This window comes from Canis aureus, chromosome 34 (genome assembly GCF_053574225.1).
Source record: "Canis aureus isolate CA01 chromosome 34, VMU_Caureus_v.1.0, whole genome shotgun sequence".
In the NCBI taxonomy this organism is placed as follows: Eukaryota; Metazoa; Chordata; class Mammalia; order Carnivora; family Canidae; genus Canis; species Canis aureus.
The window spans coordinates 2,597,211-2,623,291 of NC_135644.1; the positions used below are offsets into that span (position 1 = coordinate 2,597,211).

General features: G+C 37.0%; 1 protein-coding gene across 3 annotated transcripts in view; it reads right to left on the minus strand.

Annotated features, from left to right (window-relative positions):
* Window positions 1–26,081, minus strand: part of FSIP2 (fibrous sheath interacting protein 2) — a 74,999-nt gene that overhangs the window by 16,837 nt on the left and 32,081 nt on the right. For all 3 annotated transcript variants that reach the window (XM_077883302.1, XM_077883303.1, XM_077883301.1), the window contains 3 exons: window positions 22,734–22,770; window positions 11,484–20,448; window positions 320–9,780 (listed from right to left, as the gene is read on the minus strand). In XM_077883302.1, the coding sequence (XP_077739428.1) occupies window positions 320–9,780; window positions 11,484–20,448; window positions 22,734–22,770 (18,463 nt within the window). The remainder of the gene's footprint in view (window positions 1–319; window positions 9,781–11,483; window positions 20,449–22,733; window positions 22,771–26,081) is intronic.

Below are 26,081 nucleotides of genomic sequence, written 5' to 3' on the forward strand. Positions count from 1 at the left end.
AAGATTTCAGTCAACCTTATTTTACCGTTAAGGGTATGTTCCTGCATTTCTGTTCTTTAAAAAAAAAAAAAAATGCCCGTTTAAACTGATTTTCTTAGGAAAACTAGCCTGAGATCTTTAGAGTGAGCCCCCAAGCTGATATGGCAAGTCCCAATAAATTATATGAGTACACGGATGAACCCGTGCAACCAGTTTATCCTATTGGGCTTGACAATAACAACAAATAACGCATTCCCATATATCTGTTGGAGGAAGGGAATCACGGAACAACCATGTCTCACTATTCACTTCTATTTTTTGCTATTGCTTTTGCACTTACCTCCAAGGGTTTTACATCCAGTCGTCCCATTCTATTTAATGAGATCCGTCTTTCTCTCTTGATCTTTTCCACCTTAGATGTATCTGGTAAGGAGTAGCTTCTCCCACTGATTGACGCTCTTCGCAGTTCAGTTATGCTATGTCCAGTTTTTCTTAAACACTCCATCTTGAGTTTCTCAAGAGGCTCAGTTTTTACAGAAATCACTGCTAAGTGATCTGAGATAATTTCTGGATCTATATTGATTGCTTTATTCCCAATATGAGGAACGATTCTGATCGGAAAATTTTCAGTTGAATCTCGATAGGACTCGTCTTCCTGTAACTCATGCATTATATCAATAGCAGCGTGCTTTTGGGCCTTTTGAATAATTCTATTAACGTCTAGATTTCCAAAGCGTTTAGCATTTGGATTCTTTCCGCTAACTGCATCTACTGGAAGATGTGAAACTCCATTAATAATTAAACTAGCCACTTTTTTAGGGAAAACAGTGTTTGTACCTTTTAGATCATCATAAAGTTCCTCCTGGGTTCCAGACTGTTGCAGTGCGTTACTATAAACAGAATCAATAACCTGAGAAATCATTTCTATACTTTCTGAATTTAAAAGATATTCAGGATCAGCAGCAACAAGATTAATGTTACTCTGGGAAATTTCAGCTGTCACAGATTTCATCAGTTGGGATACAATTTTGTTTAACTCAGGCTTTGATACATTTTTTGCGTCTTTGCATGAGATACTTTGCAACCTTACTATTTTAGCCAAGAACAAGGCCAGTGCTTCCTCCACAAGCCTGGCGTCTAGCATAGGATGCTTTTTGGATGAAGACTTTTCCCCGGACTTAAACTCATCAACAATTCTGAGCACTTTTTCTATGATTTTGACAGCTTCCAGAACTAATTCCGAACTTGATACTTTGTCCTCTACTGGAGGTTGAAATTCAGAATTGGAAATTTCCTTCACCATTAAAAGGCCTATTACATCAGAGAGGACATTGCTCTTACCCATCAAATCTTTAAATACAGAAGTGTGAGAGCCAGAGTGCTTTAAAACACTGGCATACACAGAGTTAACCACTTTTTCGATAGTTTCATTGTTAGCTAAAGGTACAGTAGGCAATTCTTTGGCTGGTGGCACAAGTTTTATCATACTTTTGGACATAAATTCTTGTATCGAATTCAATATTTTTGAGCTTATTGTTTGCATGTCAGTTTCTAGAGATTTGGTTCTTTCCTCATCCACATTTGGAAACATAGATAAAAGCTTTGATAAAAATTTTACGGTAATTTCTTCTACTATGTTATAAGGCAGGATATGAACACGCGACGGTTGAGGCTGGGGAACATCAGTGGTCTGGATGACATCTTTAAGAATATTTTCAACGACTTTGTCAACTTCTGTGCACTGATGAGGAGTCAGCTCTCCAGAAAAATAGTTTTGCAATTGGTTGCCGGACACTTCTTGCAGGACTAAGTCCACTATGGTTTCTGAAAGGATTCTGCATCTGCTGGCCACACAATTTTGTATTACCTCTTGTGATCCAAACTGTGACAAGAGATTATTATAAATAGAATGAATCACTAGTTGAATAATTTCATCATCATTGGGATGTAAGGATTCTACATATTGTATGGTCATATCTTTATCTTTGGAGATTGCTGTTGTAACTGTATTTAATAGTTTCATTTGAAGGAAATCCAGTTTTGTGAACCAATTGTACTCAGATGTTTCTACTCCAGCATCGGAGACCGTTGAGAAAATTTTCCATAAAAGCGCAGAAATCACATTCCCCAAAAATTTGTGAGGCAGCATGATGGTGTATGGCGATGATGTTTGACATTCTTTGCTGGCTGTTTGTGCCACCTTTTGGACCTTTCTCACAACATCCTTAGATTCCAGAGGCGAACATGCTGACGCTAGAACCTCATCACAAAATATGAAATTAAGCTGATGTTGAAAAATTTCATTTATCACTGCCCTGGTTAGTCTTCTTGCTAAATTTTCGCCATTGCTCTTTATATCCTTACAAATGGAGTCTTGAGATTTATATTCCTTCAAAATATTGCATACAGAAGAATGAACAACTTTGTTGACCAGCGTTTTATCAATTACTTGTATTTTATCTAGGAAAGGTATCTTATTTGATGAAGGTTTTTCAGTCATTTTGGGCATGTGTGGCATTTTATCCCCAGTCAATTTCTTAATGTTGGATGATGTTTCCTCTGCAGTTGGCTTTTTATGCCTAGGAGGTGCTTTAGGAACTGAGGACACTTTATCGGCGGGTGGAATAAACTGATTTTCCTCATGTGGCCTAAATACCTTAATTTGAGCATCTGAAAATTCCTTTAACAGTGAGTCCATAAGTTTCAGAGCAATGTCATAAAGTTCAGCTTGATTTTCATCATCACTTACATTTTGGTATCTATTACATATTTGTGTTTCTGATGAGGAAGAAAAGATCAATTTGTTAACCATTTCGGTGATAACATCTTCTAAAAATTTAGCGGGAACAATTCCAGGTTTACTTTTTGGTGGGTAGTGAGGACTGTCTGATTTACTAGGTTCACTTTTAATCTCCTTACTTTTCACTTTTTCTATTTTTTTCCATTTCTCTCTCTCGCTCTCTTTCTCTCTCTCTTTATTTCTCTGTTGGTCTTTATCTTCTTTCTCTTTGACCATTGAGAGGGATGAATCCCTTGTTGAAACAGACTGTGTAAAATTTTGACCAACGTCTTGAATTACATGCGATGTTGCATCAGTTACGAGACTGGGGGGTTTTGAACACTCTGCCGATTCTGCGGAATGATATAGTTCTAAAATATTGTTATAAATGTTTTCAGTGACATTTTGAACATATTCATAATCTGAATATTGTTCCTCATTTACATCTTTTTGATATGCAGGGTCTTTTCCATCCTCGTTGTTTGGCCTTTGGGTAACTGTTTTCAAACCACCTTCTGGTTTGGTCCTTGTATTTCTTGCTTTGGATATCACAGATAACTGGAAGGGCTTGTCTTCCTTTTTAAACGTATCTACACTTATTTTGTCAATCTCTTCATTTTTTATTTCAACATTTGGTCCAAGTTTCTCCCCCTCATATACTATCATAGTAGCTACTGGAGACTGCATGTGTACCTTATTATCTTGTCTCTTCTCATCTTTTGTAGCTGATATGCTCGTCTTCTCAATTTCATTACTTTCCACAGTTGCCACCAAATCGGGCTCTGGCCTAGCTTTACTTTTCACACTAGTAGTTAGAGAAGCGACTCCTGATACATTCTCATTACCTGGAACTTCTGTTTTATTTTCTGTCCCTTTCTTTTTATTTGCCGCACTTGCAGCTGGCATGGATAGCACGTTAATCACATTGCTTCCCATAATTCTAGTTATAGAGTTAACTACTGTATCTTGGACGTCACCTTTTTTCATTGATGTCTTTTCGGTTTTGAGACTTTTCTTTCTAGCTATTGCGCCGCTGTCTGTTTCCAAAGTGTCCGACACATTTTTCTGGTCTGTGGTTACAGACGTGTGTTTATGCGATTGCTTTGGCAAAGCAAGTTCGTTCCCTTTCAAGGATCTGTTTATCTGTGTAGAGGTTTGCTGTGGTAGGTGCTGAACCCTTTGGGTGATATTATCCGGATTTAGAAATGAAAAGAAGGTGGCAGACCAGTCTCCTGAAAAGAGTGGTTGAATCTTGAAAGCAGAGATTGCCTTCTGGGCTAAAGCAGCAATCGTTTCTATTACAATGTTACTTTTATCATCTGTCTGAATATCACTAGATCCGTACTTTCCCATGAACTGATCATACACAAAATTGGATATCTTGTCAACGGTTTCTTTATCAATTGGTGGAAAAGAAAACATTTCCTCGGCTTTTGGCAGAACTTTAATTTTACTCTTCCTAAATTCTCCTATCAGAGAATTTGCGAACTTTATAGCTAAGCCCACAATGTCTGGCTCTAGCACTTCTTTTTTCTTAGAATCTTCAGTAATACTGGGAAGGGAATAAAACTTATGAACAAGGTCAACGATTACGTCTTCCAAAAATGTAGCTGAATATAGAGCGGGCTGTGTTTTTTCTTTACCAGGTTTACTAAGTACAGACATACGCCCGTGATCAGATATGGCCCTGGAAGATGATTCTTCACCATGTAAAAATGGCTGCAGATGATGATCCATGATTTCCTTCATGATGAATCCAGCTATTTTACTGAGGAACGAGCCCCCCTTTTTGTCTGCACCTTTCTGTACTTCAGCTTGAAATTCAGATTTCTTCAAAATGTTATTACATATAGAGTCAACCAAATTCTCAATCACTTCTAATTGCATACTTTCAGCATGCTCTTCTGCTGCGGCGAGACGGACCTCATGTGCAGATATTTCTTTGATAATTTCCTCTGTCAGCTTTGAAGTTGCATCTACAAACTCACAGTCTGATGCAACTTCTTCCTCTTTTAGCTCACTGTCACCGTTGGACGAGGGGAAGATATGCACGAGCAGCTTGTAAATCATATCTTCCAAAAGGGAACGAGGCAGCACAGTAACACATGATGGCAAGGTATGGCTGTCATTTGTGATGACATTGAGCACATTTCTAATGATATTATCGGCTTGAGGGGAAGAAAAGGAAGAAGGCACCAGTTCTCCTGAAACTAGTGATTGCACCTGATAGTCATAAATTTCCTCCAATAGCAAGTGATATATTTTTCTTCCAAAACAAACAGTGTCACTTTGTAGAGCCCTGTATACTTGAATCAGAGATTTATATTCATCTAAAATTTTTTCATAAATTAGGTTGACTGTTTTTTGAACAATTTCTCTATATCCTTCTGAAAAACACATATCAGCATCAAAGTTATCTGCAACTAGAATCTCTGATGTGGTAAACTCCAGAACAATTGAATTTACTAGTGTTGTAACAATGCCAGTAATTTTGGCTTTTACTGTATCTGGGTTTTCAGCAGCCAATAAATTATGTGAGAATGCATAGAGGAGTTTACATAAGAGCTCAGAAATTACTTCCTCCAAAAAGAAAGCCGAATTCACAATGAAAGACAACTCTCTTTGTTTAGGATCTATTGCTTTCTGTTTACGTGTTTGATCAACTGCAGGTAAAAGAAGAGTTTTATCTGCAGATAAAAATGACTGAAGATGGTGGTTAAAGATTTCTTTTATAATAAAACTTGCTATTTTTGAAACAGGTATATTACTTATTCCTTTTTTATCTTTTGTAAGAGATTGGTATAGATTTGAATATGAAAGATCAGCATAAATGGAATCAACCATAGACTGGATATCTTTTTCTGAAATCATACTTTGTTTCCCTTGTCCATGTTTAACAATACATATTGCATGTTTTGAAATTATCGACATGATTTCATTTATCAATTTTATGACTGTGTTACTTAAGTCTGATTGAGAAGTATCTGGGCGTTCTGTCCTGGTGGCCAATTGACTCATCTGAGATAGAAGTTGAGTGACAATTTTCTCCAAATGGGTATGTGATAACATGGTAGTATATACTGTTGATGCCTGCCTTTGAAATCTGGATTTGGTAATGTAACATTGAACTCTCTTCATCAAAACATTAGTATTGAGTTTGGAGTGTGATGTAAAAGGAAGCTTTCCTATAAGGTTTGGATGAATTTGGAAATTAAAAGTTTCAGCGAGGATGATTTTGGTCATCCTTGTAGCTAATGTCTTTGTGTCATTCAGAAAATCTTCATCAGGCATTATTCCCATCTCATATTCTTGCAGAAGTTTGCTGTACACCGTGTCAATAATGTTCTTGACTACATCTCTCTCCACTGGAGGCAAACACAATTGTTCCTCAGCATTTTCTAGAATGCTAACTTCAAATTTTGGGAATTCCTCTGCTATCAAGTGTATGAGTTTTTCAGCTTTATCAAACAGTTCATCTTCTGAATCTCTTACTGATTTTGTTTGCACAATGCCTAACACCCTGTGGAATATTTTGCTTAAAACCCCTGAGACTACATCTTCCAAGAAAGCTGAGGAATAAACAGTGGCATAAAACCACTGCTTTCTTTCATCATCAAAATATGTGTATGATGAAGGAGGTGATAACTTTCCATCCACAAATGGCTGAAGATGTTGGTGACAGATATGTTTAATGATAAAGCCTGCTATTCTATCAATAAGAATATCATTGCTGCCTGTGATATTTTGCTCAACTGGTTCTTGAGACTCAGAGTTTTGTGAAATATTTTTGAATACTGAATCAACGAGATTCTGAACATCATCTTCTGAATAAACAAACTTAGTCTCTTCATTTTTTGAAAATCGTATTTCATGTTGGGAAATTTTCATCCTAATATCGCTGATTATCTTGGAAGCAATTTCATTGAAATTCACTCTTGATCTGTCTTTTGGAGCTTCTCTGTCTAGAATACTGCTAGATGCAGAAGGAAAGATTCTAGATAACAGTCCTCTTATCATGTCATCTAAAAATGTGTATGGCAGCAAGGTGTTATATGGAGATAAAGTCTGCCTTGACTTGGTAGATTTACTGATGTTACTAAGAATGTCCTGAACAATGTTCTCAGCCATTGGAATAGAATGCGAAGATGACGACAAATCCCCAGAAAATAGTGGATGAAGAAGATAATCTGAAATAGCTGCTACAATTAAATTGGTAATATTTTCCACAAAAATATCACTGCCTTCAGACTCTTTATCAACTTCAGAGTCTAGCCCATGCTGTTTTAAAACATTTCTATAAATCGAGGTGACGAGTTGGTCCACAATATCTGTATTTATTGAAGTGTAAGGCTGTTCTTTGTCATCATTCAGAAAATGAATTTTAGCTTTGTTAAAATGGCTATTGATTGAGTTTACTATTTTCTGGGTCATATTTTCCAGTTCAATTTCAGTGTTATGTTTTGGACTGAAAATCCTTGATAAAAGTCTGGAAACAATTTCCCCTACAAATGTATCAGGATATATTCCTAAGGGTGATGGTGTCTGGAGTCTGTGTGACTCTGTGACTTCACTGAGAACCTGCTTAACCATATTTGATACTGCATCCAGTGGAATCTTCGGACGAGGTAAACCTTCTCCACACAAAAATGGCTGAAGATGATTATCAATAATCTCTTGGATAATAAAACTGGCTATTCGGTTAATCATAATTGGGCTTCGGCTGACTATACTTTTCTGTATTGAAACAAGAGAGTCAGACATTTGCATGATATTACTATAAACAGAATCCACCATCTTCTGGAGGTTTTTTCCAGTACATAGATACTGATTATCATATATAGTGAACAAAATTTTATGTTTTGAAATGGCTGATATAACCTTATTTATTATACAGGTAGACATTTCATTGAAATCGGCACTCATGAAATATTTGTTTCCCAAAGAGGAAGCCTTGTTGGGTAAAGGAATGAGTTGAGATAAAAGTCTTCGGATAATGTCTTCTAAAAATGAATGGGACAACATGGTACTGTAGCCTGTTGAAGAACTGAATGAGGAAGTAGATTTTCTCAGTTTATTATGAAGTTTCTGCAATATAATTTCGGCTTGGAGAGGGTAATATGAATTTGGTGCGAGCTTTCCTCTGAAGCAAGATGGGAGTTGGTAGTCTAGAATCTCTAACAATATGCCATTAGTTATTTGTTCTGCTAGTGAGGTATTGTCACATGCTAGATTATCATCACAGGTCACTCTCAATTTATATTGCTGAAAAACATCACAATAAACTGAGCCAACAATTCTACTAATAGTTTCCTCATGGATTGGTGGAAAACACAGCCTTTCCTCAACTTTCCGTAAAGCAGTGACCTGTGCTTTATTAAACTCTTTCACTATGTTGTTGACAAATAATGTATTCATCTCATTGAGCCGGCCCTCAGTGATTTCATTTTTGCCCCACAGTGAAGTAGAGAGATTAAAAAATAGTTCAGAAATTATTTCCTCCAAAAATGTGGCCGAGTACACACCTGTATTTATATCTCCTGGATATGGTTTATTATGGATGGGTATTGTCTCCATATCATTCGATCCCTGTCTCTTGAGAGGAGACACAAAAGTAGAATTTACGGAACATTTCTTGCCAAGTGGTGCTTCTATTTTGGAGCTAACCGCAGTGGGATTATTCAGGGAATCCGTCAAAGCATTACTATCATAACTCATGAATCCTAAAAAGGCTTTACCTTGTCCTAATTCTGTTAATTCTGGCCTGGTTGCCTTTATGAAACTAGCCTGCATCTCTCTTCTTGTGCATGCAAAAGGTGGGGTCTGGGGGAGCTGTACGCTGTGATGTAGTTTCTCCATCAGTGATTTAACCAAGTTGTGGGAAATAATAGTAAGCATAGAGTCTGATGATAATAAATCTTGATCTATTTCTGCCAGATTTTCTAAAAAGTCTGACATATAATCCTGAATTTGTTCACAGTCCATTGCTCCCTTATAATAATCAGATTCTTCATCTACATTTTGCAGTGTTTTCAAAAGTTTATATTCTTCTGCTGATATTTCATTGGATAGAGGGCTATTATCGAGAGAAACCGTGTTTGTGCATTTTTCCAAAAGTGTTCTGATAAGTTTCTCACACACGACATTGAGAAGAAAAACTGATTTGGGGGTGAGGCCTAAGTTATTTTCAAGAATGCCGTTACTTTGCTGATCATTTGAGGATGAGTAAAATGTTCCTGCTGTTTTACCAGAATTCATAACGTCATCTGGATGTTCATCTGGTAAAAATAAATCTAAAACAATATTAAAAACTTTATTGACTACTTCTTTGGATTCATGAGTTTTTAGGGTACCAGCCAGATTGTCTAACTTACGTGCCAGATAATTTAATTTACTTTTTTGAAGGAGAGGATCAATTTGGTAATTAGATGATTCCCAATCTTTGGAGCCTTTCTGTCTTTCCAAGGTATTTGTTTCATTGCAAACAGTCACCCTATTTCTTCTAAGCATGGAAAATGATTTTCTTCCATTGCTTTCAAGGTGATGGTTTATTCCAATTTCTTTGGACATTACATGAATCACTCCTGTTAAGAGATCTTGAAAGAGATTATCAAAGTCATCAGGAGCTACTCCCGGGCAGTAAACGTACTTTGTTTCTAAAGGAAGCATTTGCTGTGCGGTGTCAACCTCTATAACGTTACTCTTTAAAAGGATTTCAGTAATGGTATTGGAAATACTTAAAGCAAGTTCCCCAATAGAAATTGACCTGCTTTCAAACATTTGGGAATCAATTGAAATAATCTTGTTAAATGATGCAATTTGGCTTTCCAATGTTTTCCCTTTGGCTCTACTATCTTTGATGTTACCAGAAATGCTTGAAGTTAAACGGCAAATAACAGACTCAGTGAGATGGTCGCAAAATTGATTAAGTGAAGAATCAGTGTAGATACTTCTTAGAGGCTGTTCTGATTCACATTTTTTACTTGACAATGTAGAGATAATAGACACCTTCTCTTCACTGGAAGCTGGAAAGAAATGACTACTTTTAGCATGCATAAAAATAAATATGTACAATTCAATGTATTGGTAATTATTTTCATATGACTTTCTCCTCTGGGATATCTCACTGAAGAAAAAACGTAATCAGGAATGAAACTGAGTTTTCATCAGAAATTTCTTTCCCACCTTAGACTCTTAATTATCAGAAATTTCTTTCCCTCCTTAGACTCTTAATTTTAGCCAGGAAATCAAGTAACCCTGAAGAATTTAAATTTCCCAGTTAAGTGCTGATATCTGTCTTGCTAAGATGGGTTAGGGGCCCTAAGAAGCTGGAAATCATGGAGCAGAATAATCATTTCCTAGTTTAATGTTATAATTTAGCTTATCTGCCATGATCTCTAGAGAGCTCATGTAATTATTTAAAATTATTTTTTCAGTGAAAACATTTAATGTTAGGCTATCCATTACTTTTTTCCTAAAAAAAATATTTATTATTTATTCTTATTTATTTGGGGGAGGAACTTTCTTCCCCCCTCAAAACTTCCTCAACACATAATCATCTATTACGTCTCTGCATGCAAAATCAGGCAACACTCCGTGGAGATGGGCAGCTTTTTAAGCTGAGCTTTGACTTCTAGATAGGATTTGGTTATGTTGAGATGAAGAAAGTGAGGAAAGCATATTCCAAGAGGAATAAGAAGCAGAAGTAAAATCAGTGGAAGGCCCCAAACATGTCTGAAAATAGAGAATAGATGTGATAGAGATAAATACCAATGGCATGAAATCATGGATCTTCTCTTGTTTGTTTTTCATTATTATTCTCTAAGTTCACGTAAGCTATGTTTGGGGAAAGCCTATTTATGAGCTTGAAATGCAGACGCACAGCTATCCATCTTGAAAGAACGCTCGTTTTGAGGATGAAAAATGACCCCCAGGCAGGTGGATAGGACTGCTGCGATGTGTTTCCCCATCTGAATGGTTGGCAAGTGATGTATCTGACCTGGTATTGAAGCAACTCATAACTGGTAACTGGAATTACTGATCCGGTTCAGGGGTACTATGGCATTATTGGTTTACATTTTTGTGAAACCGCCAATAATCAATAGGTTTTGATACACAAAAAAATGGCTCTTACATATGATTCAACCTCTTAGAAAAGGAGTGAAAATAACTTTGTGAGGTTGTATTTGGGCTTAAAGGAATTTAAGAATCCTGGAATATATACAAAACAAATGGTTAATACCACTGTTCTTAGAAATCATGATTAATGATGCAAAGAATTCAACTGTACACCTTGAAAAGATGAACCACTAACTTCAATCAATTAACTATGTACTTGGCAAGATTATAAAGAGGTCATGTATAAAACCTTTAAAAATTATTTGGAACTCCTATCTTATATTAAACCAAAATCCCCTGCTTTATAGTAATGTCTTCTTCCCTCATCTGTAGATATGGAAAACTGAGCAACAGAATTGTTCAGATTCAAACCATGTGAGGTTAAACTTTGCTTTTTTTTTTTTTCTTTTGTATCTTGATATATTAAGTAGTAATTAGATACTCCACTTCTGAGGCTATTTTCAGGAAAAACAAAGAAACAAACAAACAACAAAACAAAACCCCCCAAAAACCAGTAAATTCAGCTCCTTGGATACGATATTTTATTTTTTAAAAAAATCTATTATTTATACATTATGCCAACTTTTAAAGTAGGTTATTTCTTGCTTACCTCTAGTTTCAAAGTTCTTGAAATATGTGACCACAGATGTGGTGATATGCCTTGCTACCAAATGAATTTCCTTTGAACCCAGCTCATGATCAGCAAAAGCGATGACTTTAACTTCCTTCAGACTCTTTCTTCTTGGGTATCTCTGACTTTCCCATTTTTGCAATAAAGAAAAATCTCCCCAGCTGGCTTCAGCTCTTTTTTCTTCTTCTTCCAGTAGATAGCTGACTTTTTTATCCCACGTTCTAAGCAAACTCTTCTCCTCATTCTTTTGCCCTTCAGATATTACAGACAAAGGGTTTTGATTTGATATGAAAATTGGTTTCATTGTTTCCATGTTTTTTTCATTAATGTGTGGTTGACTTGGAAAGCCAGAACTCGACAGCACAGTATTGACAATATTTTCTGCAGCTAAACATATTTTGAGTGGAGAAACATTGGTCTGAATTTGGTTTGGCTCAACTGGTTTGAGAGTTTCATAGTGAAACACTCTTGGGTTTTCACCTTTTCCTATTTCTATGAACGACATGACTTGCTTTAATGCTGTCTCTGTGGACTCATTTGCTTTCTTAAACAGTCTTTGTAAGACACTGGCTTCAGGGAGAGAGCTACTTCCTCGCACGGTTTGGTCAAAATGGCCAAAGTCTGAGTCCCTTGCGCTGTAGTCTTGTACCTTGTTTTTAAAGCACGACACTGTATTTTCTGAATCAAGCCTTTCCATTGGCTCTGAGCCTTTAATTGTATCTTCTATAGACGCTCTGGCATATGAGGGTAAGTTTGACGAAGCCCTGTACTTTCTTTTCATATTTTCCTCTGAATGACACACGACACCAGGTATGATTTGCAAAGGATTATCCCCAAAACGAACTTCCTTCAACTTCGATGTGGGCATTTTCACATTAGTTGCTAACTCAACCTGGTTAGCAACATAGCTATTTTCTGCTCCTTGGTACCACCTTTCCTTCGGAAGATTATTGATATGAGTACACTGGTCCATCAGTGTGCCAATGATCTCACTTGCTATGACGGTCTCTTTCAATGTGCTAATGGAAGATGGTTCCACTTGACTTATTTCTTTGTCTAGCTTGTTCTTAATTGTACTGAGCATGTCACTGACAATATTAATAGCATATGTAAGTAATTCTGAATGGAACGAGTGGAGCTGTAGAAGGGTGTCCTGTATGTTTTCCTTGGAAGCAATAGTACTTGAACTGGGTTCATCAGAAAACTTTTTAAGCGGTTGCAGTTTTGGCAACATCTTTTTGCTTAATAGGCTCTGTTGGGCGGGAAAAAAGTTCTCTATAGGCATTTTCACTATTTCAGAAAACTCATATTTAGAGATATATTTAAACTGCAAGTCGACAAAGGACTCCAAAATGTTTAAAACCCTTTCTACAATGTCTCGGACAATTTGGTTGCTGGAGCCCAAAGAAATCTGGTCTATTGTCTTTGTGTTATATACCGGCGCACTGCTGAGGATGTCCTTGATGGGCAAATCGTGTTTACTTCTGGTACGACTGTATTCTTTCCTACTTGCTAGAGTTTCTTTGCTATCTGGGGGCGACACCTGGGACAAAAAACACAGCTGTAATTTTTCAAACAGCATTTCTACAATTTCCCTTCCAAATATATTAATTTGCGCTTTGGTATCTTCAAGTCTAGTAGAAGTTCCTTTAAAATGACTATAGCACCTGCTTTCACAATCCTCAAGTTGCGGCAAACTTAAAAGCGAGAGGGAATGTTCTAATTCTTTTGCTTTTATTGGAATTTCAGTCAAGACGTTTTCAGCTATCATCATTAGCTTATACTTTTCATTTTCCATGTCATTTGATTCCGCTTGCCATTTGTCAAACATTTTTTTAAATATACCTTCTTTGGGAAAAATCTGTTCTAGCTGTGAAGAAACATTTTCCAAGTAAAAACACGCCTGTGGTTTGGCAAGGTACTCCGCATCTAAATGCCCTTGTGAAAGTTTGAGGTGGTCCACGTGTGAGAACTTGATTGGATAAGCCAAATCGTGGTTACTTGTAGCATATAATTCTTGCAAAACCATAGTAACTGTTTCATTGGCTGCCATGATTTGATCCGACGGTAAAGCTTCAACATTCATCATTGTTCTGGTTTGCTTCACCTTCTCAAATGCTTTCATAATTGTTTCCAGGATGGTACTTATTATATCCTTGGCGTACATTTTTAGTTCCGAGGTAGGCAGTTTCATGTCCAGTAAGTTTTTGGCATCTCCTGCTGATAGGGAGTGCGACAGCTTAGTGGAGGTCTTGGACTGGCTGTCTCTTGGGGTCTTCTCTCTAGCACCCAACCTGGTCTTGCCTTTGACCTTAGTACCACCAGGTCCTAGGTGTGATTTCGTTCTAAATTTAGACAAAGGAGTAACTTTTGGTCTTGCTTTTAAACCCGTTTTAAAATCTGGTTTAGGGCTGCCCTTAAAGCTCACTTTAGAACTGTGTAGCTTTACAGGTTGCAACTCATCAGAACAACTTTCAGGGGACAAAGTCTCTTCTAGATGAATTGAGGCAAAATTTATGATCTTATTAAGAACCATTTGGACTAAATCCTTCCCCACTTGCGACGGGGAGTACTGCAAACATTTGTTTTCTAATAGAGAGACATTTTGACTGTCTGCATAAGAATAAACCTGTGGTATCACATATCTGGTGGCGTTACTTCCTTTTCCTGTTTGTTTGGTTTCTTTGGCGCATGCCACTTTCTTAGACAACGTATCGTTGTTGTCAGGTGCTCCTACTTGTCTGTTACTTTTGTTTAATGAGATAACAACTATAGAGTACATTTTCCCAAAAACACTTTCAACCACGTCATTTGCTGTGCTGCTAATCTGTGACTGGAAGAGGTTTTTCTGTGTTATGCCTGATGTTCTAATTTTAGAATTAGATACTAAGTGGGGGATTTCATTAAATGGAGACAAATGGCCAATGATTTCCATTATTCTTTGATGCACTTGAGTTAAAACGTCTTCCACTGCACTGAGTAATACTGTCTTTTCTTTTTGCTTTGATTCTCCATTTCTCATAAATATTTCTTCCAAAACAGTTCCCTGGCTTTCTTTTTCCAATGTCATTTGGTTTTGTTCCAACGGATATATTGAAACCCGAGGTAGTTTGTCTTTCTCCTGCTCTCTTTGTCCCAGCCATATTTCATTTGGTACAGTTAGTGGTGAAAACGACTTAGGATTCTCTTTTGAGTAAACACTGATTTCCTTAGCAGATCTTTTGTCATATAAATTCTCTAAGATACTGTTGACAATTCCACTCACGAGGATATTTTCTTGGAATGAAATGTTGTTTGGGTATGAATACATCTTTTGAATTTCTAAGTCTAGGTCGCTTTTAATAAGTCTCAATATGGCACTGGTAATGATGTCGGCATATTTCTTAAGACAACCTTGTGGTAGATGAATTGTGGACCGAAGATTTTCTCTGTAACTTGCAAAAGTGGAATCTGTGAGCTCGAGGCCAAGGATAGTTTTAGTGGATACTTTAAGGACGTTCACATTTGATTCGACTTGGCTTGATTCATGACAGGCGCTATCGTCTCGTTTATAATTTTCCAGTTCTAGGCCAGCAATGGACTCTTTGTTAGCCTGGAAAGCAACAGTAATTAACGAGTCTATTCTTTCTGTGGCAAAAGCTTCTAACCGATTGAAAACAGTTTTAGTAATGAAGTTAGCGTTTTCCTCACTCGGGTCAGGAGCAGATTTCTTGGCATCTTCTTTCTCTACTGCAGTTATCTGACAATCATCAGCATAAGCGGATTTCAGACTTCCTGAGGGTGGCAAATACTCTGTTTTTCTTTCATTTGTTGACCCCATAAGAGGAGGCTGTTGACACTCGGCTTGTGAAAATATGTCACAGAAGTTCAGGGGCAGTCTTGCAGAAGTAGGATTCTTTGCATTTATGCTGAGTAGGACAGCGGAGCTGAGATTATGAAGAACAATATTGACCATGTCATTAGATACCAAAATGACATCCGATTTGGGAACTGAAAGTCTTGGAATAATCTTATTCGCCTCCTCAGTGACCGTTTCAGAATTTGCTCCGGAATGTTTCCCAGCTGTGCTACACTTCAGAGTGGCTGTGGCACATGAGAGATGATTTTGATACAAGGTTTTTTCATAAATATCACATAAGATGCCTTCAATGATATCTTGTATTTGAAACTGAAGTACTTTCCTATATTCGGTCTTATTAAACAGCTTTTCAATGATTCCTTCTTGTTGACCTGAATTGCTCTCTTCCTCGGAATTGTTTTTGCCACACTTGCCTTTAGATGATACGATATCTAACACTGTGTTAACAACGTGACTTGCAACGCTCTCAGAAACCACAATGTTATGAGTTAAGAAGGGACTTTCCCTTTCTTTATCTAACTCATGTTTGATGCCTTGTAAAATTTTTCTAGCCACCTCTGTTGCATATGTATTTAATTTATTTAGAGGGAGTTGACACACTGAGTTGGTCTCTTCTGATGTAATATGATCCACTGAGCAAGTGGACAGTTGATCACCAGAATACAAATCTTTGGCTGATAATGCCTTGCTTAATGCACTTTTATCCTGAGTAGGGAAAGCCATTGGAACTGTGAAGTTGATTTGGGGACAAAAGAGGGATCTTACTTTGGAAGTAGCAAAAGTCTCTAAGTTTGTCAATATTGCCTGCACAATATCTTCAACTATGTTTACTTTGGCCTGTTTGTCATCATTGAGTCTGGATGTAAGAGTACACGGGTTCTTATCTAGCACGCTAACAGAGGACTTCCCTCCGTGGGTGTGTTCATGTAAAGAAACATTGGCTCTAAAGGTGATGGTTTTATACCTATTTTCACTTGCATTTCTTTCCAGCATGGCGGCTGAGAAAAGTTTATGAAATACAGTTCTAACAACATCGTCTGCCACTATGATTACGTCTGCTTCAGACACTATAGGACCCATCATTTTATCTATAAACTGAACAGATGTTTGAGGAATCGGCTCATCAACATCGTGAGCGGTGCTCCTTAAATGACAATGGGAGAGAGAAAGCACATTTAATTGACTGACCAAAGCGTTTTGAAAAATTTCATTCAAAATATTTCTTATAATGGGGACAATTGGAGATTTCTGTGGGTCTTTGAGTTTCACTTGAATTTTGCTTAAGGTTTTTTCTAGAACCCATTGTTTAAGAGAATCTGATTTATCTTCTTCTCTTACTAGTGTTCTTTCCCCAGTGAATTCTTTCTTTGTACAGGAGGCATCTTCTAGAAATGAATCTGATTCAGCTCCTCCAGGAAGCGAATTTCCACAGGTTGGCCGGTATCGATAAGTTTCAGTGCCTCCCTCTTCAGATTCAGTCTCATTGAACATATCCGAGGATACTGCATCTAAAATTAAATTGACTATATTCTTAAGCATTTGTTTCTCGGGTGTTGGGGTATTTACACTTGTCTTCAAATCTAATGAGTTCACATTCAGTTCCATTTGAATAGCTTTCAAAATAGTACTAGAGATCCTCTTTGCATTCGTGTATAAAGCAGACTGCAGCAGTTCCTCATGTGTGTCTGTGAAAATACTGGGACTTTCCCATTCCAAGGCTCTCTTACCGCTTTCTTCATTTCCATCATTAAGAGACCCCAGAGTTTCTAAATTTCCATTAGCAAACCCTTCCAGTTTAGCAAAAACCATATTAAGAATATCTAAAGCTATAGCTTTCAGTTCATTGGGAGGTGTTTCTTTTGTGCTTCCTGTTTTGGAAGACGCAGGCGTGATAGTTTTTGCTTTGCTTTTTGTCACCTGTTTAGGACCCTCCTGAATCATCCTGGAAATTATGCCGGAGATTATGTCAGTGCATTTGGCCATTTCCTCAATAATCGAAGCAAATGATAGGTTGTCGATATCAAGAGACTCTGAGACAGCTTTAAATCCAGAACTTGCAAAGCTGGTATCCGTATCAACATTACATAATTTTGCAAGGATGTATTCCAAAATTGTTTTGGAAATGTGCTGAATATTGGACTTTAACGTAGCAGCCATTTGGGAATTTTCATTCTTTTCTCCATTTGGTTTACTACAAGGTGGCTGATGCTGAGAATGGGTTGCTATGAGCGTACATAACATTTCATATAGTGCTTCCCCAATGCTGTCTAACACTTGCAATCTAGCATTGTCTTTGGGATCTTTTCCATTTACAACACTATGGAGAGCGCATGGAGTAGCCAAAAATCTGTGAAAAGATTTTTGATCCTGCCTACTTGGCAAAACATCTTGTTTATCAATAATGTCAGATCCATATGAAGTTGCAGGCTTTGGCTTCTCTGCAGGAAGTGATATACTGCTTTGGTCACAATGTCCACTTGATAACATTTCATAAATACAAGTTAATAATGGAGATTCCATAATGTCATCACTGAGATTTGAGACAAGAGATTCCAATTTATCAGTGCCAGCAAGAAGTCCTTTACCTGTTAGGGATTTGGCAGGGTCCAGTTCCCTATGATTTAGGCTTCTCTTATTGAGTTCTAGTTCATTCTGGATAGCACGCAAAACAATGTTTACCACTTTAGTTGTGTAACCACTAAGTTGAGATTTTAATGATGTTTGCTCCACAACTGAAGGTTTGAAGCCCATTTGTAATTTTTGACAAATGAATAACTTCAGCCTTTTACAAATTGTATTGATGATCTTATCAGTAACGTCACCTACAGGTTGAGGTTCACTTTTTTCAGATTTTAACGGAGAAGGCTTTGCAGAATCTACATTGACTGAAGATAAATATTTCACTTTCTTTTCACTGTCAAACCATATTTTTAGTGGCTTTTTATTTGGTGCTCCTTCGACCGTGTGTGGAGTATCAGAACTACCTAGAGATGTTTGAACTGATGATGAAATGGAACCTTTGGTGGTATTGAGAATGCACCTTGAAGCCTTTTGGAGTATATTTAGCACAGCATCTGTTATTTCTTGAGCCACCGCACTAATTTCTGACACAGAGATCATCTGGTCCGTCCGTTCTTGATGCGACAGACCTTGAGATTTTTCTGAAACAAGAACTGAGGCTTCTTGGCCAGTTTTACTGTCTAAGTGGCCAGGAACAGAAGCTAGGTCCTTGAGCATTTCTGTTAAAATACTTTTAACTATGTTTTCTGAAGCCTTTTGTATGTGATGCTTTTCATCTTGGCTGAAAATCAACATGTCCCTATTCAAACAGGGTTTTTCCTTTAGAATTTCTTTATCATTAAAAGATGGTAGCTCAGTCTTCAATCCCCTCTCACAAAATTCAACTTTGCTTCTTCCAGAAGCAGCCTTTGTAGGTGGTTTGCTATTTTTTTTATATTCAAAACAGGTGTTGCCTTTTGTAAACTGATTCTCAGGAATTTGTGCCTGTGATTTTGGCTTTTCATCTCTGAAAGATGAATCGAGTACATTTTTCACAATTTTGTCGATTTCTTCATTATCATCTTCAGAATAAAGGACCATGCCAGGAACATTAATAGGTGGAAAGGATCTTTTAGACCTAGGACCGTTAGATAATCTCGTGCCAGTGAGTCTGTACTTTTCTTCAGTGTCAGAAGGATTTTGTAGTCTAGAGTGCCTACATTTTGGGGCATCTGCCTTTACTGGCTCCTGATGTAGCTGAGTGAAGGCGTCATCGAGAAGCTGAAGGACGACTATGGTTTCTTCAGATGCAATAAGCCTCTCGTTATTAAGTTCGGTTTGTACAAATCCTAGTATAGTACTGATTGCTTCCTCTATATATCCAACCAAAGAGGACTGAGAAAAAATATTTGATATTAAATCTTGTATCTGATCTTTAACCATTAAAGTAGCTGCATCAGGTTCGGGACTAGGTTTCTTTTTGCTGGCTCTTTTGAGGGACGTGCATGTTGGGTCTGTCATAGGTTGCTGATCAGAAAGTCTGGTTGTATCTTCAAGACGAGGAAGTTCATTTTGCTTACAAGATGCAAGAGCCATCAGCTTTTCTAAAATGGCATGTACCATATCCTCAGCAATGTCACACATGGGCTCCAAATTGTAAGGCAGTGAAGCTTTTAAAGATTTTGCATTCGATGGACTGAGATATTCTCTACTGAGTGGTAAACCTGGTTTAATGTCAACTGACAGATCTTCTGGGGAAAATATCTCAACACATTTTTTCTCAACTGCAGACTGTAGCTTCTCAAGCATATTCTCTACAATCTCGGAGGCTGCTGAGCAGATATCAATATTGGAAAGCAAGTCTTCTTTTTCCGGTTCACTTTGGTCAACAAAAACTTCAGCAGTAACAGAAGAAAGAGAAGGAATGGCCTGTGTTAAATCAGACATTATTTCTTGAAAAATACTTTCTAAAATCAGTTCAGTTTCCCCTTTTAAGTGACATTTAAAGTTAACAAAAACATTCTTTAAATTCTTCATTTCATTCGTGGCTTTTGCTTTTTGATCAGGAAACAGTGGACTCTCTAAGCCATCTGTTTCAGTGGTGGCGTCCTTAGATATTTTGGTGCATCTTTCAAATGATGTCAGGAGGTGACTATCAGATTTACAAGTTCTGACCTTAGGATATGCATATATCATACTGGTTTTATTATATTTGAGTTCAGATGTTATAGATTGTCCTTCCACGTCATATGTTTTACCCACAATTGTTCTTTCCACGTGAGCAGATGGTGGTTTTAAGGGTGTGGTTGGTCGCCTTACTGATATGTCAACTGCAAATGCACAGGGCTCTCTATGAAATGTTTGAGTTGTGGCAGATGTGTAGCTTCCATATGTAAACTCTTCACTGCATGTGCTGCAGAAACTTGAGCTGTCTGAAGAGAGGATGGAGTCCTCAGACACTGGATACGCCTTATTTCGCAATCTTTCTTCATACTTTGTGATGGCTGGGTATAATATACTGGTCACTGTAGCTACAACCCAGGTCATTATATTCTGAATTATACTATTCAGTTCTTCAGAGGTTACCTGGAGAAGAGGCAAGCAGGAATGAAGAAGAATCATGTAACATTCTTACATTATTCTGGAACAGAGGGTAACATTTAATTTTTTATATCAGATGGTGCCTCGCTGGGTACTCTCATGGTTATAAAGAGAACATAGTGAGGAATTTACTTAGAATTTCAGATTGCTTTCAAGTTGGTTTACTCTGTACAGGAGTAAAATATTTTTTATAGGTTTCCATTTGATCCATATTTCCTCCAAGTCTTTTTGTTTTTCCCCAACATTTGTTGCTGAGATAAATTACTTTTTGGTAAAAATAGAAAAAAAAAATTACCAAATTGCTGGCTAGCCACATAACATGCAAGAAGAAATGGTGTCTACAATCCAACAATATTATTTAATAATATGCCAGATTATTTATAACAAAGTGTTTCTCAAAACAGATGTCGTCAAAACATTTGGGTGTCTTCAGAGGCATCTGTCTAGCTAAGATGTAAGAGTGAAAAATAAGCCATCGCTCTCTCCCAATCCCTGCTGCAGAGATGAACCTATGATTTGCATATATGAAAATGAGTACAGCTAACTGTTAACAATTTTCTGATAGGCACAAAAATGTTAATCCTAGAGACTGACTGGTTTTGTACTCAATAAAAGAGTATCAGTGCAAACTGTTTTAGACAGGAAGGCTGAGAAAAGATGGTATAATGAAGGAACAAATTAGTTAAGATAGAAAAAAAAGGGTCCCACTAGGCTGGGGTCTGAAAGAGTTAGGAGAAGAACAAGGTTAGGGAAATTGGATTCCTCATTTTGATCCAGAAATGGACGCCTGGGGACCAGATTTGGGAAACCATTTTCCTAGTAAGTCAATGGTGACGTCACAGCTTAAACTGGACCAAAAGTGGAAAGAAAATGCATCTGCAGCATTTCTGTAAGCCACCTCTTATTTACTGCAAATAAATTTGGGGTTTGCAAAAAAACCCTTTTACTGATAAATGAGTAGTCTGTTTTTAAATTATTTCTCTTAAGACATAAAGGCTGTAGATATCAGTAATTGGCAGCAAAGCCTGGAAGGCCAGTATGTAGGCACCAAGTTAAACAATATGATCCCCATAATGGAGCTTGTTCATGCCCAGAATATGACCTTAGGTTAGCATGGAAATATTCACATTTCAGATCAACATTCAAAGAAAATTTAACACCTCTGCAACACACTCTTTCCCGACACATTTGAGAGTGTTTGGAAGCACCTTAGGAAAAGCAATTCAATCTTGCTCTTATCCAGGAGTCTCCTAATGTACTTTTTTTCCCCTTTATTGTACAATGGCTACTGCTTTGAAAACAGATTTTGGATGACGGCCTATGTTGTAAAATACTTGTTTTATATAATGACATCCTAAATCAAACATTTTTAAAATGAAATCTAAATTTTTACAGAGAAAGTAGTTGTTCTAATGCACTACAGCACATATAAACTAAGACATTCAGTATATATTATTTTTCTGATTACCACAGATACTAAAAAAAAACCCTGCATTGTTATTCTTAGGCTAAGTGTGAGAAAGAGTTTCCAACTTTGACATATGAAAAAGAGATATTCCAAAAATTTTCCACTTAGTGAAATATAGTAATTAGAACCTAGTTTTTAGTTGTTTTCCACTTTAAAATTAGACTGAGAAATATTCTCTTGAAGCAAAGCTTTTATATTTGCTACACATCCTATGACTTGAGTGTCCGTGTGAAAAAGTATGTCAGAGAATGTGTTGTTCTCCAACATCTTTGTCTTTCCTGACTGGTTTGACTAGTTCCAGGCCTGGGCTTTGTAAATTGCACCATCTTATCTGCTTGTTCCAAGACTCAGCTCATAGGTGACCAGGTACTTTTATATGTGACGTTCTTAGGTGACCAGGGCACTTCTCACTAAAATGGCTAGAGCCAGACCCAGGCATCCCAAGCTCACCAGCCCAGGCTGCAAAGCCATGTCACCTAGTGGCTTCCCATGATAAAATGGGCTTGTGGGATTTCGTGCTGCTGTGACGGCTAGGTCCTTTAATGTCATTCCGCACACTTCTATCTATACCTGTGAGACTCTTCCTGACGGGCCAACGTTATCTTTTGATAAGAACTTTAGATCACTGCAAAATTTAAGAATTAACTGAAAGTTAGCTTTAAGGGGGAAAAAAAAGGCAAATATAAAAGACTAATATCAATAGATGATTACTCATTATTCAATTCACAGTTTCTTTCCTGTTATGCCACATTAGAAAGTACTAAAAGTATGTTGCTTTATCAATAGATTTTATGGTACATACTTTCTCTTGCAAGCAATTTTCTAGGAGGCTCTGGTCTCTGTAAAGTCAAGAAAGATTGAGCATTTAGTTATTACCTACGGGCAAGAAGTTATATAACTTTTCTCAAAATTTCTAATCATTGAATCATCTGTTTCTTCTCTTTTATCTGAGAGTTTTTCTACAGAAATCCAAAAGGAAGAATAAACTTATTTTTTTTTTCCAATCTTCCCCCTCTCCATAATTTATCCTGCTTCTTTGGTACTCATGTACTTTATTGCTTGGGGGATGGAATTGTAGCTGCTGCATACAAAATATATCTATCTGAAAATCCTACTTCTAAGCCACCTTCGCCATGCCTGCTTTGTGGTTCTCTGGAGGAGGACACAGAATTGGAGGAGGATGGTGGGCTAGTCCTTTCCGTTTTCTAAAAAGCACCATGAGGAAAGGTATTTGACCAGAGTTTTCTGATAATCGTTACTTACCCTTTTAAACCTCATAGCCCCACCTACACTTTCATCAAACAGCAGGAAGGGAATATGTGAATGATTTTTCAATATGGGTTAAAATAAGAGGTTCCTAGTCATATGCAATACCAATTTAGATGTAGACCTTTTATATGTATGAACATATTCTATCGTGTGTTCTAATGGGATTGTCAACACACACTAATGAAATTAAAAGTATAGTTTCTGAATTGTAACAAATAAAATAATGAAGATTTTAGAAAAAAAAAACAAATATTTGTTGTTTGTTTTAATAAACAAATTTGTTTTATTGTTTTAATAAAAAACAATATTATTGTTTTATTAACAATAAAACCAGATCAAAGACCATGTGATGCTTCTATAAGTTTTGACTTTGGCTCTTTGCATATGATCAGATATCTGAACTCTCATATATTTTAACATAGGCCCTCTTCCCAGTTTCTTAAAATAAAATTGACATTCTTTTTCATTGTTGTAGGTCTGTAATATACATTAAAACAATCAAAGTCTTTCCCAAAGTCTAAAATTCAGTCATGAGAAACAGCAAGACTGAGAATTACATCCTAAATCTTGGCAGAAACAACAACAATGCCCCCCTCCCCCCACACACACACATACCGTCCCAAACCCCAAATTCACTGGTTTCAGCTCAGATATTAGGCTTGGTAGCAACAACTCATATTTAGATTAAAACCTTTTTGTAGTATGGAACTGGGAACATGAAAGCTGATATCAGTGACATGTTTTCTGTCTTTTGGCCTTTATTTTTCTAGGATCTGCTTTCTCAGGTCAACCTAAGCATAGTTTTCTTCTTGCAGACACTCTGCAACCTAATTCTCCCAGATTCATTCTTCTATTCTCTCTACATTATACTGTAGGTACCAAATGGAACTTGAGGAGTCCAACCTATTGATTGATAACTGTCCTCAAAAGGCTCTCTGCCCCAAAGACATGCATATAGGTCCAAACAGAGCAAAGACCAAAGAATAAAATTGACCAAATAACAGAAAGCTTTAATGAAGCCCACTTTGAACAACTGTAATAACCAGAAGAAGTATGAAAAAGGCAGAGCAAGGAGCTCTGAAAACTTACTACTCCATAGAAGCGGTGGGAAAACTGGCAAAATGTTTTAAAAATAATTTCATAGCAAACGTCTTTAGAGAATTCTTGTTTCAGTTTCTGAACTCTGAAAATTAACCATAGGACTTTCAGCTTTTCAAAGAACGTTTATCCAAGAAAAATGGTTGATCTAAGTAAAAAGAGTGAGCTTTGTGAAATTTTCACTTGCCCTATTTCTGTCCTTTTTCTCCAGCTCCATGGTATCCTTGAAAAACACCACCTTCATATCATGGCTTTGTTCATTGTGGTATCTGCCTACCATTTAGCATTCTGTTTTGAACATGGGAGTTTCTCAATAACATTTGATAAATTCCCATTTACAGCCTTTTGGATCTAGGCCTACTCTCTAATACAGAATGGAGCCTTAATGCAGGTCACTAATGGACTTCTAGAACTGATTCCTGGTTTCTTGCCTTCAATTTTTCTTATATATTTGTCAGAGTTGTCTCTCATACATGCTAATATGACCATTATATTCCCCATCCACACCATCAGAGTGCCACCTAATAAATAAACTACAAATTCCTGACCACAGTCTGCATAGCTGCAGACTTATTGCCTCCTTCACTCTATTACTCCTTATGTCTCCCTTCTTACTAACGTGAACGTACTTATTATCTAAGTGCAGTACACAATTATGGCAACTCTGTTTACCCCCACTGTTATGGCATTTGCTTTGTGTTCATTCTCTTAATCCTGAATTTCCATTTATTATTTTATAAACCTTCCTGTATGCCTTTTGTATTAACACTAGAGAAAAATAGAACTAAGCAATAAAAGAAGGGAAGATGAGGTGGACAGTAGATCAAATGTGATGATTCTACAATAAAGTCTTATGAAATTTTGATTTAAATCAGAACAAGAGGACTGTGATATGCATATGACGAGAAGAGTCAGACCAGAAAGGATTGTTAGTTCTGTTTTATTTGTACCCTGACCTGAGGTTACGCTGGGTACGTGCAACTAAAAGTTTTTACTACTGTCAATTTGGGAGGGACTGGGAAGAAACTCCAGGCCATGCATAGAGTTAATCATCTTAGCTGAGCTAACATTTTTAATGAAAGAGTAGCCAAAATATTTGCTAAGAGATTCAAATGATTTTGTAGTTCTGTTATCTTGGGTGGGGGCAAAATAAAGAGGCAAGAATTGAGACTTTATTATGAACCTCTTTTAACCTTTTTAATGAAGAGGCAAGTATATTTCCAATAAATAAAAATGTATTTATTCAATACATAAAATAAAAATGGTCATTATGTGCACATGATTGTCATTCCTCCACTTTGTACTATTGCTTTAAACTGAACTTGTCAGTTTTCTTCTTTCTGCATCTATTACAGCGCTACATATCCTGTGCACTCTCAGTAAGTCAGTCAAACTGACATCCATCAATCCTAAATCAAGATTCTTCCTCCAAGGAAGTTCGACCTGAATATTTTGATACCCTTTGCCACCATACATCACTTAACGTTGCTCTATCATATTGTTAGAGATTTGGGGTTTCTAAAGTATATCCTGGACATTATTTTTTAAATTACCTTTTTAGAAATTGATGATATTGGGTCTAAAATAGTAGTTTTTTTTCCCTAGAGTTGGAAAAACCATTTATAACCACCAATAAAATAGTGGCTATTGAGTTTTGAGGAATGAAAATCCATCAGGACCCCCAAATTTCTTCTCCAGAGACTCGCAATTTCCATCATCAGAGGTCATTATTTGGGATTTTACTGTAAACACCCTTTAGGACAAGAATAATTGGTTAAGCCAT